This window comes from Brassica napus, chromosome C5, assembly GCF_020379485.1.
Source record: "Brassica napus cultivar Da-Ae chromosome C5, Da-Ae, whole genome shotgun sequence".
Taxonomy (NCBI): domain Eukaryota; kingdom Viridiplantae; phylum Streptophyta; class Magnoliopsida; order Brassicales; family Brassicaceae; genus Brassica; species Brassica napus.
In genome coordinates, this window is record NC_063448.1 from 18,079,623 (window position 1) to 18,093,521 (window position 13,899).

The 13,899-nt window shown below is 35.0% G+C and overlaps 1 protein-coding gene and 1 long non-coding RNA gene across 2 annotated transcripts; one reads left to right on the plus strand and one right to left on the minus strand.

The window, feature by feature from the left end:
- Positions 1-779: 779 nt before the first annotated feature.
- LOC125587818 lies at positions 780-2,380 on the plus strand. The gene is made up of 3 exons (XR_007324198.1): positions 780-1,791; positions 1,869-1,995; positions 2,107-2,380. It is a non-coding gene; the product is annotated as an uncharacterized LOC125587818 (long non-coding RNA).
- A 3,551-nt stretch (positions 2,381-5,931) lies between these two features.
- LOC106400295 (putative clathrin assembly protein At1g25240) lies at positions 5,932-7,368 on the minus strand. Its single transcript, XM_013840670.3, has one exon. It carries the CDS (start codon positions 7,204-7,206, stop codon positions 6,070-6,072), a length of 1,137 nt encoding a protein of 378 aa, XP_013696124.2. The 5' UTR covers positions 7,207-7,368; the 3' UTR covers positions 5,932-6,069.
- Positions 7,369-13,899: the final 6,531 nt, after the last annotated feature.

A 13,899-nucleotide genomic window follows, 5' to 3' on the forward strand; every position in this document is an offset into this window, starting at 1 on the left:
TATAAAAAGAACGAGCATTCCTAACTAAAGAATCAGCAATTTCATTCTGCATTCTTGGCACGTAGGTGATCTTGAAATCCGAATAGCACATCATGATAATTTGAATGACTTCCAGCTCCGTTGAAAAGTTTGGCCATGCTTGGGGGACCTTTATCATCGCGATCAGGTCCTTACAATCTGTTCCAAAACTTTGCAGGTTGAATGCTGAAGCATGCTCTGCATCGTCCATTTCAACGCTTCCAGTTCCGAGTGTAATGATGTTTCCAGCCTTCTTAAGTTCTGTGTCCCCATAAGTTGGATCTTTCCCGTGTTGTCCTTCCAAACTCATCCAATGCCGCTGAATTGATCCGTGGATCACTACAAGAAAATAGCTCTATTGCAATAGAAAAATTGCGACGTCCATTTTCGTTAATAATTTGCTATGTTTATTGCAATATTTTTGCAATAATAAATATTTGTTACAATTTTATTACAAATTTATTGCAAAATAACAACTATAACAGCCGTTGCATATTTTTATTACTAAATTGTAAAATTTTGCAACATAAACAAATATCTGGCAAAATTTGCAAGAAACATTCAATATTTTTGAATCATTGCTAATTTGAAAAAAAAAATTAAAAAAATATGTGGAAAAAAATGTGACAGTGATTTTATTTTTATTATATACTTTTATAGAAAGGGTTAATAGTTTTCGCATATTAAATATAAAATATAAAATATATATTAATACTGTATATTTAGACATGTACACTATATTTTTAAGTTTCAGATTCTTGAGATTTTGTTAATAGTTTTATTTTATGAATTTTATTTTGTTTTCGTCTAATATGGTACAATTTACTTATTCCTATTGAAAATAAAGGGAAATTAGACAACAAAATTATTTACATATTCTTTCAAAGATAATTATTATAAATTAAATATGCTATACGTAACATCTTTATCTCTTCTTATTTTTTCTTTTACTCAGATAAAGATGCGTCGAAGGTCTTTATCAAAAAAAAAAAAAAAAACCTTCTTCCAAATCATTAAGTGAAAAAAACTATGACACAAAGAAACTGATGCGGTCTTTGGGGCTGCCTTACATGATGTTCTTGTTGTTGTAGTGATCATCAACTACTGTTGTTGACTGGAAGTCTAGAACTTAAGATTGTATTCTCGGGTTGCTTAGTGTTGTTGTAGTTTTGAAGTCAAGATTGTAATGACAAGTGATGAGTCGGGTTTAAAGATGCATTGGTATGTCTTGATGTAGTTTACTTGTTCTGTTTTGTTGTTGTAGTGATCATCAGCTACTGTTAAGAACTAACATCAGCTACTGCCTACTCTTTAGTGATTGAACATTATGTATGGCTCTTATTCAGATTTCTTCACACGTAAGTTATATTAGTTTCATATTAAAAGTTCTATATTTTTGTGTTTTTTCTGAAAATTTATTAAATAGTCCACACGAAAGGAGCTTGTAACTACTAGAATATTTTTACTTTTTATTCAGATGTTCTTCACACCTTATATTTCATTTGCAGCTTGACTTTAGTTTGTTTAGAGAATATCATGCTAAAAAAGATATGGATATATCCAATATCGAGAGGTTTAGATTTTGTTGTTTCCATATATATATATATATATACAGCTTATATGGTGTTTTTAATAATTCAGTAAACTTCTGCATCGTAGTTCTAAGAACGCAACTCATCTCCAGATGGAAAATGATGGTCAAAATCAAGGAGAAGCCCAACCTATGAATGTCTTAGGTGTTTTTAATCCTTCCAAAGTGAATGGATCATTGTGGTAAAAAGAAACGTACATATATTTATATACATCACGTTAAAATTTTAGTTGTGGTATATTTTTATTTTTGTCTACAGCTTTAAACGTGATTCCCTAATCACTAATGAGATAAGAACAATCATCCGATCTGATTTTCCTGGCCCGTATCGGAATTGGTCAGCTACACCGCAACATGTAAAAGATCCATGGTGGTACACATTTAAGGTATATCACAGAAACATTACATATACAAAAAGATAAAACCGTGAGAATATATTTTTCTTGTTTTATGTTTGCTATGACTAAAGATCAAATGATGAGACTTTTATGAAAAAGGTGCAAGACATTTCCGAAGAAATGCAGATATCAAAGAAAGGCTGAGCAAACTTGGAGGATTGGAGAAGATGATAGCAATCTTTTGTCCAGCTATTCTGTCCACTGGTGTCAACCGTTAAGTTTCAGTTGGCTGCTTTAGTTATTTTTCTAAGTTTTTATTAGGTTTTTCTAAGTTCTTATTAAGTTTATCTAGCTTTCAAATTATCGCTGTTTTTTCTCTAATAATGCATTGTTAAACTTTTTAATATATTTTTTATTTAATAAAGTTGGTTATTTGGCTTTTGTGTTATTATAAAATATATTTACTGTATAAACAAATAATTCATCTAATACTATTATAATAAAATACTGCAGTAATCATTTATGCAACAAAGTTAACAATTTACTAAATTTATTATATAAAAGTAATTAAAAAGAATTGCAACAAAAAAATGCAACAACATTCGCTAGATATTTTATATATCAAATTTTGTAACAATTTAAATTGCTTTGTTGCAGTAATACTACAAAATTGCAATATAAAATTCTTGCAAATTTTCTATGTTGTTTGCTATATATTTGCGTAGCAATGATTTGCCACAATTAATATTGCACAAATACGTTGTAAATATACAACTAAGTTGTTATAAAAACGTTGTTGCAATAATATGACAGATATAGCAACAAATTAATTTGTTGCTAATTTTCCAACGCATATGCTACAAATATGAATTTGCAACATTCAAACAGCAAGAAAATTAAAATTTTCACTATTTTATTGCAATTTCATATTTGCAACAATATGTGAGCATATTGCAACAATATATCATTATTGCAATAGAGCTGTTTTGTTGTAGTGGATGTCCATGAACCATCCACCATACAAATATTATCCAAGCTTAAGGCTTGTGTCTCTTCAACAATTGGTGCCTGTTGAGGAGTAGGTATAGAATCCTTAGCATTATATCTGACTAGTTCCAAAGGGTCTCCATCTATCCCCCTGAATAGCTTATCATTTCTTGCCTTCCAGATGTACCAGATTATCCAGGGGTAAGGGTCTCTATCATCTTCCAGCCTCCTAATTGTATTCTTCCTCCGGAAAAGATAATCCATATTGGCGTACATACTTGATATAGGGAATATTTGAGAACTTGACGGCGTTGATGATAGTGTCCATGCTTGTAATGCTGGTGGGCATTCAAAGATCGCGTGAGTACCATTTTCATCTGGCTCTCCACATCTTGGACAATAATTATCACACCGCATATTATGATGTATTAAATTCCTTGTTACAGCTACCTGCCCTGAAATTATTTGCCATATAAGATGACGAATTTTTTGTGGTGCGTTCACTTTCTAAGCAAAGGCTTGGAGTTCAGTTATGCTAGGCTGTAGAACTCCTGTTTCCTCCTCTACTGTCAAAATATTTGTAGCAACCCAGTATCCAGACTTCACAGTATATTGACCATTTTTAGTGATCCAGCAGAATGAATCCCGTCGATGGGTCGGGCTTATGGCCAAACTCATAATCATCGGTATGTCCTCTTGATCAACATACTGTGCCAGTATTCGAGCGTCCCACTCCTTTGATTCAAAATTAATAAGGCAACTTACAAGCATCTTCGGATTTACTAATGGGGCGATGGGTCGGGCCGGCCAAGCTGGCGTTGAAGGAATCCATGGATCCTGCCAGACATTGATTTCATATCCTGAATGCACTTTACTCCTGATACCCAAAAAGTAAAAGCTTCCTTGCCGCTGAAATACTTGTCCACACATAAGATGGGTTTTCCATCGCGCCAATTCGCAAGGGCGAATTGAGGCGGTAATATTTTCCCCAAAGAACTCTCGCCACTAATGAATCTGGGTATTGAACAAGACGCCAGAGCTGCTTCGCCAGAAGAGCTAAATTAAATTCATGGATCATACGAAAACAATTTCACTCTCCTCTCTGGGAACACACATCTTTTCCCATTTAGCCCAGTGAACCCCTCATTTTGGTGGGTTTGAACTCCACCAGAATTGTGCTATGGCACTTGCAAGGTTCTCACAAATCTCCAAAGGAACCAAAAAGCTGGACATGACATATGTAGGAAGAGCTAGGAGAATAGATTTAATCAAAACTTCCTTCACTCCTTTCGATAACCATCTACCTGTCCAACCATTCAGTCTATGTAGTAGTTTTGCTTTTAGGAAAACGAAGAGCTTACACTTAGATCCACTGATATCCTTTGGTATTCCTAAGTATGTGCCCATTCCCCCTTCATTCTGGATTCCAAGTGTGTCTTTAATTTGTTGTCTATCATTCGCTGCAATCCTCTTACCAACGAGTAATGCACATTGTCCTGATGCTTTTCCATACTTCCTGACTACTTTCATAACTTCTTCACATTCACGGGGCTCCGCCTTACAGAAGAAAAGGCTATCATCAGCAAAGAGAAGGTGCGATACCGGGGGGCTAGCGCGTGCGACTTGCATCCCCGTTATCTTTCCTTGATTCTCTGCATGATTTAGAAGGCTAACGAGTACTTCCGTGCATAGAATAAATATGAAAGAAGACAAAGGATCTCCTTGACGTAAACCTCTTCCTGGAACAATATTTCCCCTTGGTTCTCCATTCATCAGAACTCTGTACTTAACCGAGGTGATGCATCTCATAATCCAGTCAATCCAAATCTCTGAGAAACCCATCTTCCGCATAACCGCCTCAATGAATGATCATTCCATCCTATCATATGCTTTACTCATATCCGTTTTGATGACCATTCTCTTAACTCTTCCAGCTGGCTTAGTTCTCAGTGCGTGGAACATCTCCTGAGCTATCACTATATTATCTGTAATTTGTCTACCCGCAACAAAGGCTGATTGGGTTTCAGATATCCGTTGGGGAAGAACCTTCTTTAATCTTTGGCATAAGACCTTAGATATTATTTTATAGCTGACGTTACATAGACTGATAGGTCTAAACTTTGTCATTTCGTTTGGCTTAGTCGTTTTAGGAATTAGGCAGATATTGGTATCATTTAGCCCCAGAGCCATTGTTCCTTCAAAAAGAAACTGATTTACCATACGAGTTAAATCCTCTTTGACAATATCCCAAAAATTCTGATAGAATAGGGCTGTCATCCCATCGGGTCCTGGGGCTTTCTCTGGGTGCATGGAAAACAGCGCTAATTTAACCTCACATTCAGTTACTGGAGCTATGAGATCCTCATTTATTGCCCCAGTAATCGTTGTCGAGACATTTTCCAACGCATCAGCTATACCTTTCGAATTTCAAGACTCAAAAATTTGTCTGAAGTAGCTAGTAGCAATAGCTACTAATCCTTCTTCATCCTCCACCACATTTCCATTTTCATCTAGAAGCTGTGTGATCCTATTTCTTGCCCTTCTTTGTTTCACTAGTGCATGGAAGTATTTTGAATTTCTGTCACCTTCCCTTAACCAAAGAACCCTACTCTTCTGTCTCCAAAGCATCTCTTCTGCCTTAAGAGCATTAGATAGTTCTTTTAGAGCATCTGCTATTTCCTCGGAAGTAGCATCATCATTCGAGTATAGATCTTCCACATTTTCCTTAAGCTCTTCCACTAGTTTTTCTGAGTTCACATTGTTTTGTCTCCTCCACTGACTCAAGGCTTTTCGACAACTAGCAATATGTTCCATTATATTCGCATCAGGAGGCAGGTCCTCTGATTTCCATCCCTCGAGAATGACTTGTCTTAGTTCCTCATTATCCAACCAGGGTTTATCAAATTTGAATTTCTTTTTCTTTCTCACTAGTTTTGAGAGAATATCTGCAAGGATCGGACGATGGGAAATATATCATATTCTCAAATGCCTAAATGAAATGTAAAAAATGTGTACTCAGAAATCCTGGGAATTTTGAGATATATCTAATGTTTATTATCATCCGCACATCCAACAAAAAGAGCAATTATCTCATAAGAGAACCAAGCAATAAAAAGGAATCTGATCAAATTGCCATTAGAAGGTTATTAAATCCGGTAACGTGTGAGTGAAGTAAACTGGCTCATCAATAACTATAAGAGGCAGCAGACTCGGATCCACGTTGTACTCTCTATGTTGGTCAGTTTCTTTAATATCCTTACATGTGAAACACAAGTCATCTTCGAAAACTTCCCATTTATCGGTTATGATTGTCTTGAACTCTGGTCTCTCCACTAATATGATACTCTTTTCTTCCACTACTTCCTCTTGCTCGTCCTTTGTCTCCTCTTTCTCTTCGACTCCGTTAATGGCTTTCTCGATTGCTTCAATGTCTTCTTCGGGGATTCTGACAAACTTAGGGATGTCGTGAGCATTTGAGACACCAAACTCTTTGCAGAACTCAAAGTAGAGAGCTAGGTCTCCTCCTTGAGATGTAGCCTTCTTTACAACCTTGAGAGCCATCACAGCTTCAGCTTTTTCAGCACCTGGCTGGATCTTGATCAGAAGCTTGGCGATGGCACTGCAGATTCTTCCATAAACGTCAAAGATCTCGAGGACTACGCAGTCCATGGCTTCAAGGATAAGCGTCTTCTTCATGTTCTCAGCCATGGGACGGATCTGGAGTAGCATATGGAGAAGAGACTGAAGCTTCTGGATCCTCTCCAGCTCTTGGTCAACAGAATCTTCCTGAGTTTTTTTGCCACGACCACGTATTTGTTCGGAAAAGAAGAAAGCGTACTGGTCAAGAAACGAGAAGTAGGCTCGGATAAAAGCGTTGAAACCCCAAGTCTTGCTTGGACGTGAATGACCATCGGAGAAGTCAGATAGGTCGAAAGGGAGGCGACGTATCTCTTGTAGGGACGTGACTTTGCAGCAAAGGACACCGTGGACAAGCATTAGGGCTTTCACGGCGACGATCCAGCTTCTTGTACGGTTAACCCTAGAGGAAAGCGCGTGAACAAGGGGCTTGAGGTTGGCGGGAGAGGAGCGGACCCATTTGTAGACACGGTGAGCATTGTGGTAGTCGACGGATAAGTCGTCGTGAGAGGTTGCGTGGATGATGGCGGAGTCAAGATCAGGGTTGCGGAAGGAGGTTTTACGGGAGAAGCTGATGGAAAACAAGCTTTTACGGTCTTTGAGAGCACCGGAAGCTCGTTTCCACAGCTTCATCATCACCCTCCTCCTCTTCTTTTTGCGCTCTTTTCCTTTCTTCTCTTTCTCACAAACCCACCAAACGTTACCTTTGTCTCTATTTTAAGGTTTTAAATCTTTTGCCACCTTTGTTTTTGACCGTTGTAACCGGTTTTTCTTTTTCTTTTTCCTTTTTAATTTCAGACAGAAGCTGTATATAAATATAAGCTGGCACGTGTGATCCGCTACACGTTTTTGCTTAGTTTCGTGCACGTCGGCCTTATTAAGGACACGGTTTCATTACTTTTAATATATTATCTAATCAATCTTAGAGCACAGTTATCGGGGATATACGAGGGGGTTTTAAGTGGTGGGTTCCACTTTTTGTTTAAAAATCGGTGATAGAAGAGATGAAATAAGGATCCACTTCTGTCGGTTTCTTGTACTGTTTGCGGGTCCCACTGACACATAGCGGCCTGCTATTGGTTCTTTTTTTTAATTTTTAATTTTTTTTTAATCAGAGAAAACAAAAAAAATAAAAAATTTAAGAAACCCAAAAATCGGTTTTAAGGATAATCACAGCCTTATGATGCTATAATTAAGAACCAAAGCTGGGAACATTGCAGAGGTCCAGAAGTACTCTACAAATTTTGAAATCTTAGTGATATATAATAGTTGCGACTGTTAACAGTATAGTGGCTTTGTTAGGGTGAATCCTGACCTCAGTAGATTCGCAAAACTAAAGCATGTCGACTTTGCATAATTTCAGGCACCAAGTACTGGGCTCCAAAGATACAAAGAATAATACGTTGGCATATTTTATAGAAGCATATAGCTAAAAGCCTGAAAGGCTGCAACGTACAATTACAAACCTCAAATGCAAAACATGTACACGAGTGTTTTTTTTTTTTGCTTAAAAATGTACACAAGAGTGTTACAAGATACACACGCCTTATATCATGATATTTGTCCACGCCCTTCAACAAGAAAAAAAATGTGTCCCATTACACGAGAGCACACACCTTCTATCATGATTCTCTTTGGCCTTGTCAATCTAGCGCAGCGTACGAACTAGATAATCAGCTCAACCAAGGGATTTGATAATCTTTTTTGGGACCTGCTTCGTTCAATCAAGGGATTCAAAGAACCACGCTTGAGACCGATCGACTTCTTGTTGATGAATTAATCAAATCAAAAACAAGGAAAAATGAAAAACTCTCTAGTTTATTAATTATATCAAAAGCCAATGAACAAAAAAGCTAGCAATGCCAAAGCTTAAATATAGTCTCGTCTATGTCACAAACCGACTTAGAGAAAACCCTAAAGTAACTTAAAAGCTAACTACTAAAAGCCAAATATAAAATAGTTCAAAATAAATAATAAAAGCTAGCTACTGTCCATAATGTAATATTACCGTTTTATATTAAAAAGTTAAATAAATAAACCTAGATTTAATTTTACTAAAAAAAGTTAAATAAATAAACTTGAAAACTAAAATAAGAAAATATACAATATAAAAATGGTAATATTACATTTTTTACATTCAGTTTTACAAAAAAAAAATTAAAATAAATAAACTTGGAAATTAAAATAAGAAGATATACAATATAATAAATGGTAATATTACATTTTTTACATTTAGTTTTACAAAAAAATTAAATATTTTTTTTGAAATGGCATGTAATGTAATATTACCGTTTTATATTAAAAGTTAAATAAATAAACTTAGATATAGTTTCGCAAAAAAAGTTAAATAAATAAACTTGAAAATTAAAATAAGAAAATCTATACTATATAAAAGTTGAGGCTATAAGCTATCGAGAGCGTCCACATAGGATTTAAAACCTCTAGTCGTGTTTTGACACATCAGATCATTAATTTACTATTTTTAAATATGTCAATGTTACCAAAAATCGTATATTTCATAATAGAATATAAATCAATTTAAATATAGCAAATTCACAAAAGTCAAAGAATTATATATATGTTAACTTAATATATAATATATTTTCGAAAATCAACATAAAATATCTTAAAAACACGTGATTTTTAAATATATGTTATATGCTATTGAAAATAATCAATAATATGATTTAAAACATATAGGATTTAAAACAACTAATCATAAAATGACAAATCATTATATTAGTTTAATATTTTAAAAAATGTCAATATTTCCAAAAATTTGTTTATTTCAAAATAACATAGAAATCAATATAAAATAAGGAAACCTAACAAAAGTAAAAAGATTATATATAAGTTAACTGAATATATAATAAATTCCCATTTTTTCTATAAAAATTTAAAACAGGTAATATTAATTGTTATTAATAAATTAACAAAATTTATAACCAATATCAAACAAGGTAAGTTATCAAAAATAAAATATTAATAATAAATTAACTTAATATAGAAATTTTTTTTTGAATTTTAACATAAAAATAAAATACAATATAATAATAATCAATTAAAAATGCAAGACTTTCAAAAATATATAAGTAAATTAATTTAACTCATGATTTTCAAAGTTTATGCTATATGCTAATGAAAATCTATGCTATATAAAAGTTGAGGTTATAAGCCATTGCGGGCGTTCACATAGGATTTTAAACAACCATATATATTTTGACAAATCATTTGTTTTCATTTATTATTTTCAAAAATGTTAATATTTCCAAAAATTGTTCATTTCAAAATAGAACATAAACCAATATCAAATTAGTTAAGTTAACAAAAGTAGAACATTATAAATAAGTTAACTTAATATATAAAAAAATATTCAAAATTTAACATCTATATTATATAAAAGTTGAGGCTATAAACCATTGAGAGCGTCCACGTAGGATTTAAAACCACCAATCATATTTTGATACATCAGCATTTTAGTTTGCTATTTCTAAAAATGTCAATGTTACCAAAAATCGTTTATTTCATAATAAAATATAAATCAATTTAAATATAGTAAATTTACAAAAGACAAAGAATTATATATATGTTAACTTAATATATAATATATTTTCGAAAATCAATATAAAATATCTTACAAATATAATAATTAACTTAAAAATGCAAGATATTTAAACAATTAGAACCATAAAAATTAAAAACACGTGATTTTTAAATTTAGGTTATATTCTACTGACAATGTTTCAATAATATAATTTAAAACGCATAGGATTTAAAACAACTAATCATAAAATGACAAATCATTATTTTAGCTTAATATTTTCAAAAATGTCAATATTTCCAAAAATTTGTTTATTTCAAAATAACATAGAAATCAATATAAAATAAGAAAACCTAACAAAAGTACAAAGATTATATACAAGTTAACTGAATATATAATAAATTTTCTTTTTTGTAAAAAAAATGTAAGGCTTTCAAACAATTATAACTATAAAAATTCAAAACAGGTAATATTATTTTTTATTAATAAATTAACAAAATTTATAACCAATATCAAACAAGGTAAGTTAACAAAAGTAAAATGTTAATAGTAAATTAACTTAATATAGAAAATATTTTTCGAATTTTAACATAAAAATAAAATACAATAGAATAATAATTAATTAAAAATGCAAAACTTTCAAAAAAATTATAAGTAAATTAATTTAACTCATGATTTTCAAAGTTTAGGCTCATGATTTTCAAAGTTTAGGCTATATGCAAATGAAAATCTATCATATATAAAAGTTGAGACTATAAGCCATTGGAGACGTTCACATAGGATTTTAAACAGCCAGATATATATTTTCACAAATCATTTGTTTTCATTTATTATTTTCAAAAATGTTAATATTTCCAAAAATTGTTCATTTCAAAATAGAACATAAGCTAGTATCAAATTAGTTAAATTAACAAAAGTAGAACATTATAAATAAGTTAACTTAATATATAAAAATTATTCAAAATTTAACATATATACTATATTAAAGTTGAGGCTATAAGCCATTGAGAGCGTCCACGTAGGATTCAAAACCACCAATCTTATTTTGACACATCAGCATTTTAGTTTGCGATTTCTAAAAATGTCAATACATTTCACCGTACATGGTATTGCAAATTGCCCAGGATCACTCTTCTTCATTTTTTCTCTAGCTTCACAGAACATTCTCCTAATGTCTTCTTCGGTCTCTCTGGTTTCTCTGAAGAACATCCACAATTTGTGGGTAAAATAAGCCTTCTCTAATGGCTTTTCTAAAGGAATCTTGAATACTCTCTTTTGGAAATTTTCCCTTTCCTTTTCATTAGCTCTCCTCTTTAGATGTTTTGCCATTTTTTCCTTTCTTTTCCTCAGGGTTCTTCCCATAGGAACTCTATCAACTTCCATAGGATCTGCTGCATCATCTGAAGGTGTCATGATGGCCTCTGGTGGGTTATCTGAAGGTTTGGATTGTGGTCTGAGTGCACTGAGACGTGCAACGTCTATCTTTGGCATATGCACTCGGTAAGTAAGAGGTGCTCGTCGATCGGTGAGTGCTAGAGGTTATCGATCGATGGCGGTCTCTTTTTGTCGATCGACGGGAGTATCGGAAGTCGATCGATTTTGACATAAACAGGGCTGGGCGGATGTGTGTGTCTTGATGCGAACTCCTCGTGAGTCAGGATCCTCACGGTATTGCAAGATGCGGTTGACTCCGTAGGTGTCATCGATCAATGCTCTGGAGAGCATGTCGATCGATTTTGATTGAAGTCTGTCGATCGATGTTCGAAGTCAGGCGTCGATCGACACCAATGCGATCCGCCGAAACTCATAAAGCTTTCTACTTCGAAATCTCCTTCTTGCAGCTTCTTCTGCTTCACCACTTGTCAAAAATCATCATCTATGATGGCGTTCACGTGGTGCTTCATCACATCATCCCCTACCCCTCTTGTTAAGGCTTCTTGCCTCTTAACAGCTTATCCTGTCTGAACAACCTGCATCTCCAGCTTCTTCACATGAGTGCTAAAAGTCTCAAAATTTGTGTTCAGGTTGGTGTAGACAGAATCAATCTTCCCATTGAAGTCCACCATCATGCGCTGCTGTCCCTCAAGAACTCTGTCAAGCATCTCTTTAACCTTGCTCTCTTGAGTAGGTGGAGGTGGCTTCTGGTAGTAGGAGTTTCCATAACCCCTTTGTTGTTGTAGTTGTTGCTGTAGAGTTTCTGGTGCTGCGAACTTTGGTTGAAGTTACCCCTATTTCCATAGAAATTTCTGTTTCCACCCTGGTTTCCAGAACTCTGGAATCCAGTTCCACTGATGAAGTTCACTTCTTCCTCTTCTTCTGCTCTACCATCTGTGTCTACAGCCTTTGCATCCTCAACCAAGCAGACCTGCTTCCTGAGAAGCTTGTGAACATTATCCAGTTTTGTCTTCACTTCATCCATCTGGTCATTCCCAAGAATGGCTACAGATCTTTTCCTCTCAAAATCAGTGTTCTTGGTGCTGCTGCTGGATGCTAAGTTCTCAATAATTTTCACAGCCTCCTCTGGATTCCTGGTGTTGAAGTTCCCATTGCTGGAAGCATCAAGAGCCATCTGATACTGCACAGTGATGCCTCTGTAGAAAGTACTGAGCAACTGTACTTCATTGAATCTATGCTGTGGACAGTCTCTCTGATAAGACTTGAATCTGATCCAGGAGCTTCTTAATGATTCTGCAGGCTCCTGAGTGAATGTAGTGATCTTGCTCCTCAAGTCTCCAGCACACGCCTCATCAAAGAAGTTGCATAGGAATGCATTCTTGATGTCGCTCGAGGATGTGAGAGATCCTGGTGGTAACTGATTAAGCCAATGCGAAGTATCCCCAGCAAGTGAGTACTTGAAGAGCTTGCATAGGAGGTAGTCTTCAGAGACTCCCTCGACTATAATAGCAGATATGAGATCCTCGAACTTCTCCAGATGATCCATAGGATGCTCGTGAGATAACCCATAGTAGGGTGTATGTCCCACGAGTGTTTATTACTGCGGCTTCAACTCGAAATTCCCCCTCTAAATAGTTAGAGGACGAATGGCTGTTCTGTTGGTGTAGAAATGATCTGGACGGTTGTAATCAACCAACGTTCTGGGTCGAGCAGCCTCATCTACAAGTAGAGTAGTGCATGTAGCATCAGACTCAGGGATTGCAGCCCCCAGAGCGTCTATCCTCTGACCTGCTGCATTACGCAGATGACCCTCCTGGTCATGCAGGTCTCCCCTCTCATCATGTACAAGTATCAAGGTCGAAACCATGTCTCGCGGTTCAGTATCGATCAATGTTCGGACTGAAGTATCTATCGACGTCGGATGGAAGTTGTCGATCGACATCAGATGGATGCTGTCGGTCGACGAAAGAAGAGTGTCTTCGGTCAATGGTGGTGAGCGAGTGTCGATCGACGACACTGGTGTTTGGGTTGACGGTGGCTGACAAAAATTGAGCGCCGAACAAGTGTTGTTGTCGATCGATGAGAAATGTATTCCTTTGCGGATTGAACGCTCCAAGGTTGCAGGATTTGATGAGAATAGCAGTTGAGTTTCTTTGTTGCTTCTGGTACTGCTGGGCATATACCTGAAAAGCCAAGACAAAATTTTTGTGTCAGAAAGTGGTTTTAAGAAGAAACTTAGACCTAACAAGATTAAATCTATAAGTCGATCAAAGATCCCCGGCAACGGCGCCAAATTTGATATCACTCAAATTACCCTAAGGAGTGAATTACTCTCTCAAATAAGAGGTTCAGTTGTAGTACTTAGGGATCGAATCCACAAGGAGCTAGGGAAC

Bases quoted from the DNA above. Each gene is read 5' to 3' on its own strand.
- LOC106400295 (XM_013840670.3), bottom strand. From the start codon at position 7,206: ATGATGAAGCTGTGGAAACGAGCTTCCGGTGCTCTCAAAGACCGTAAA.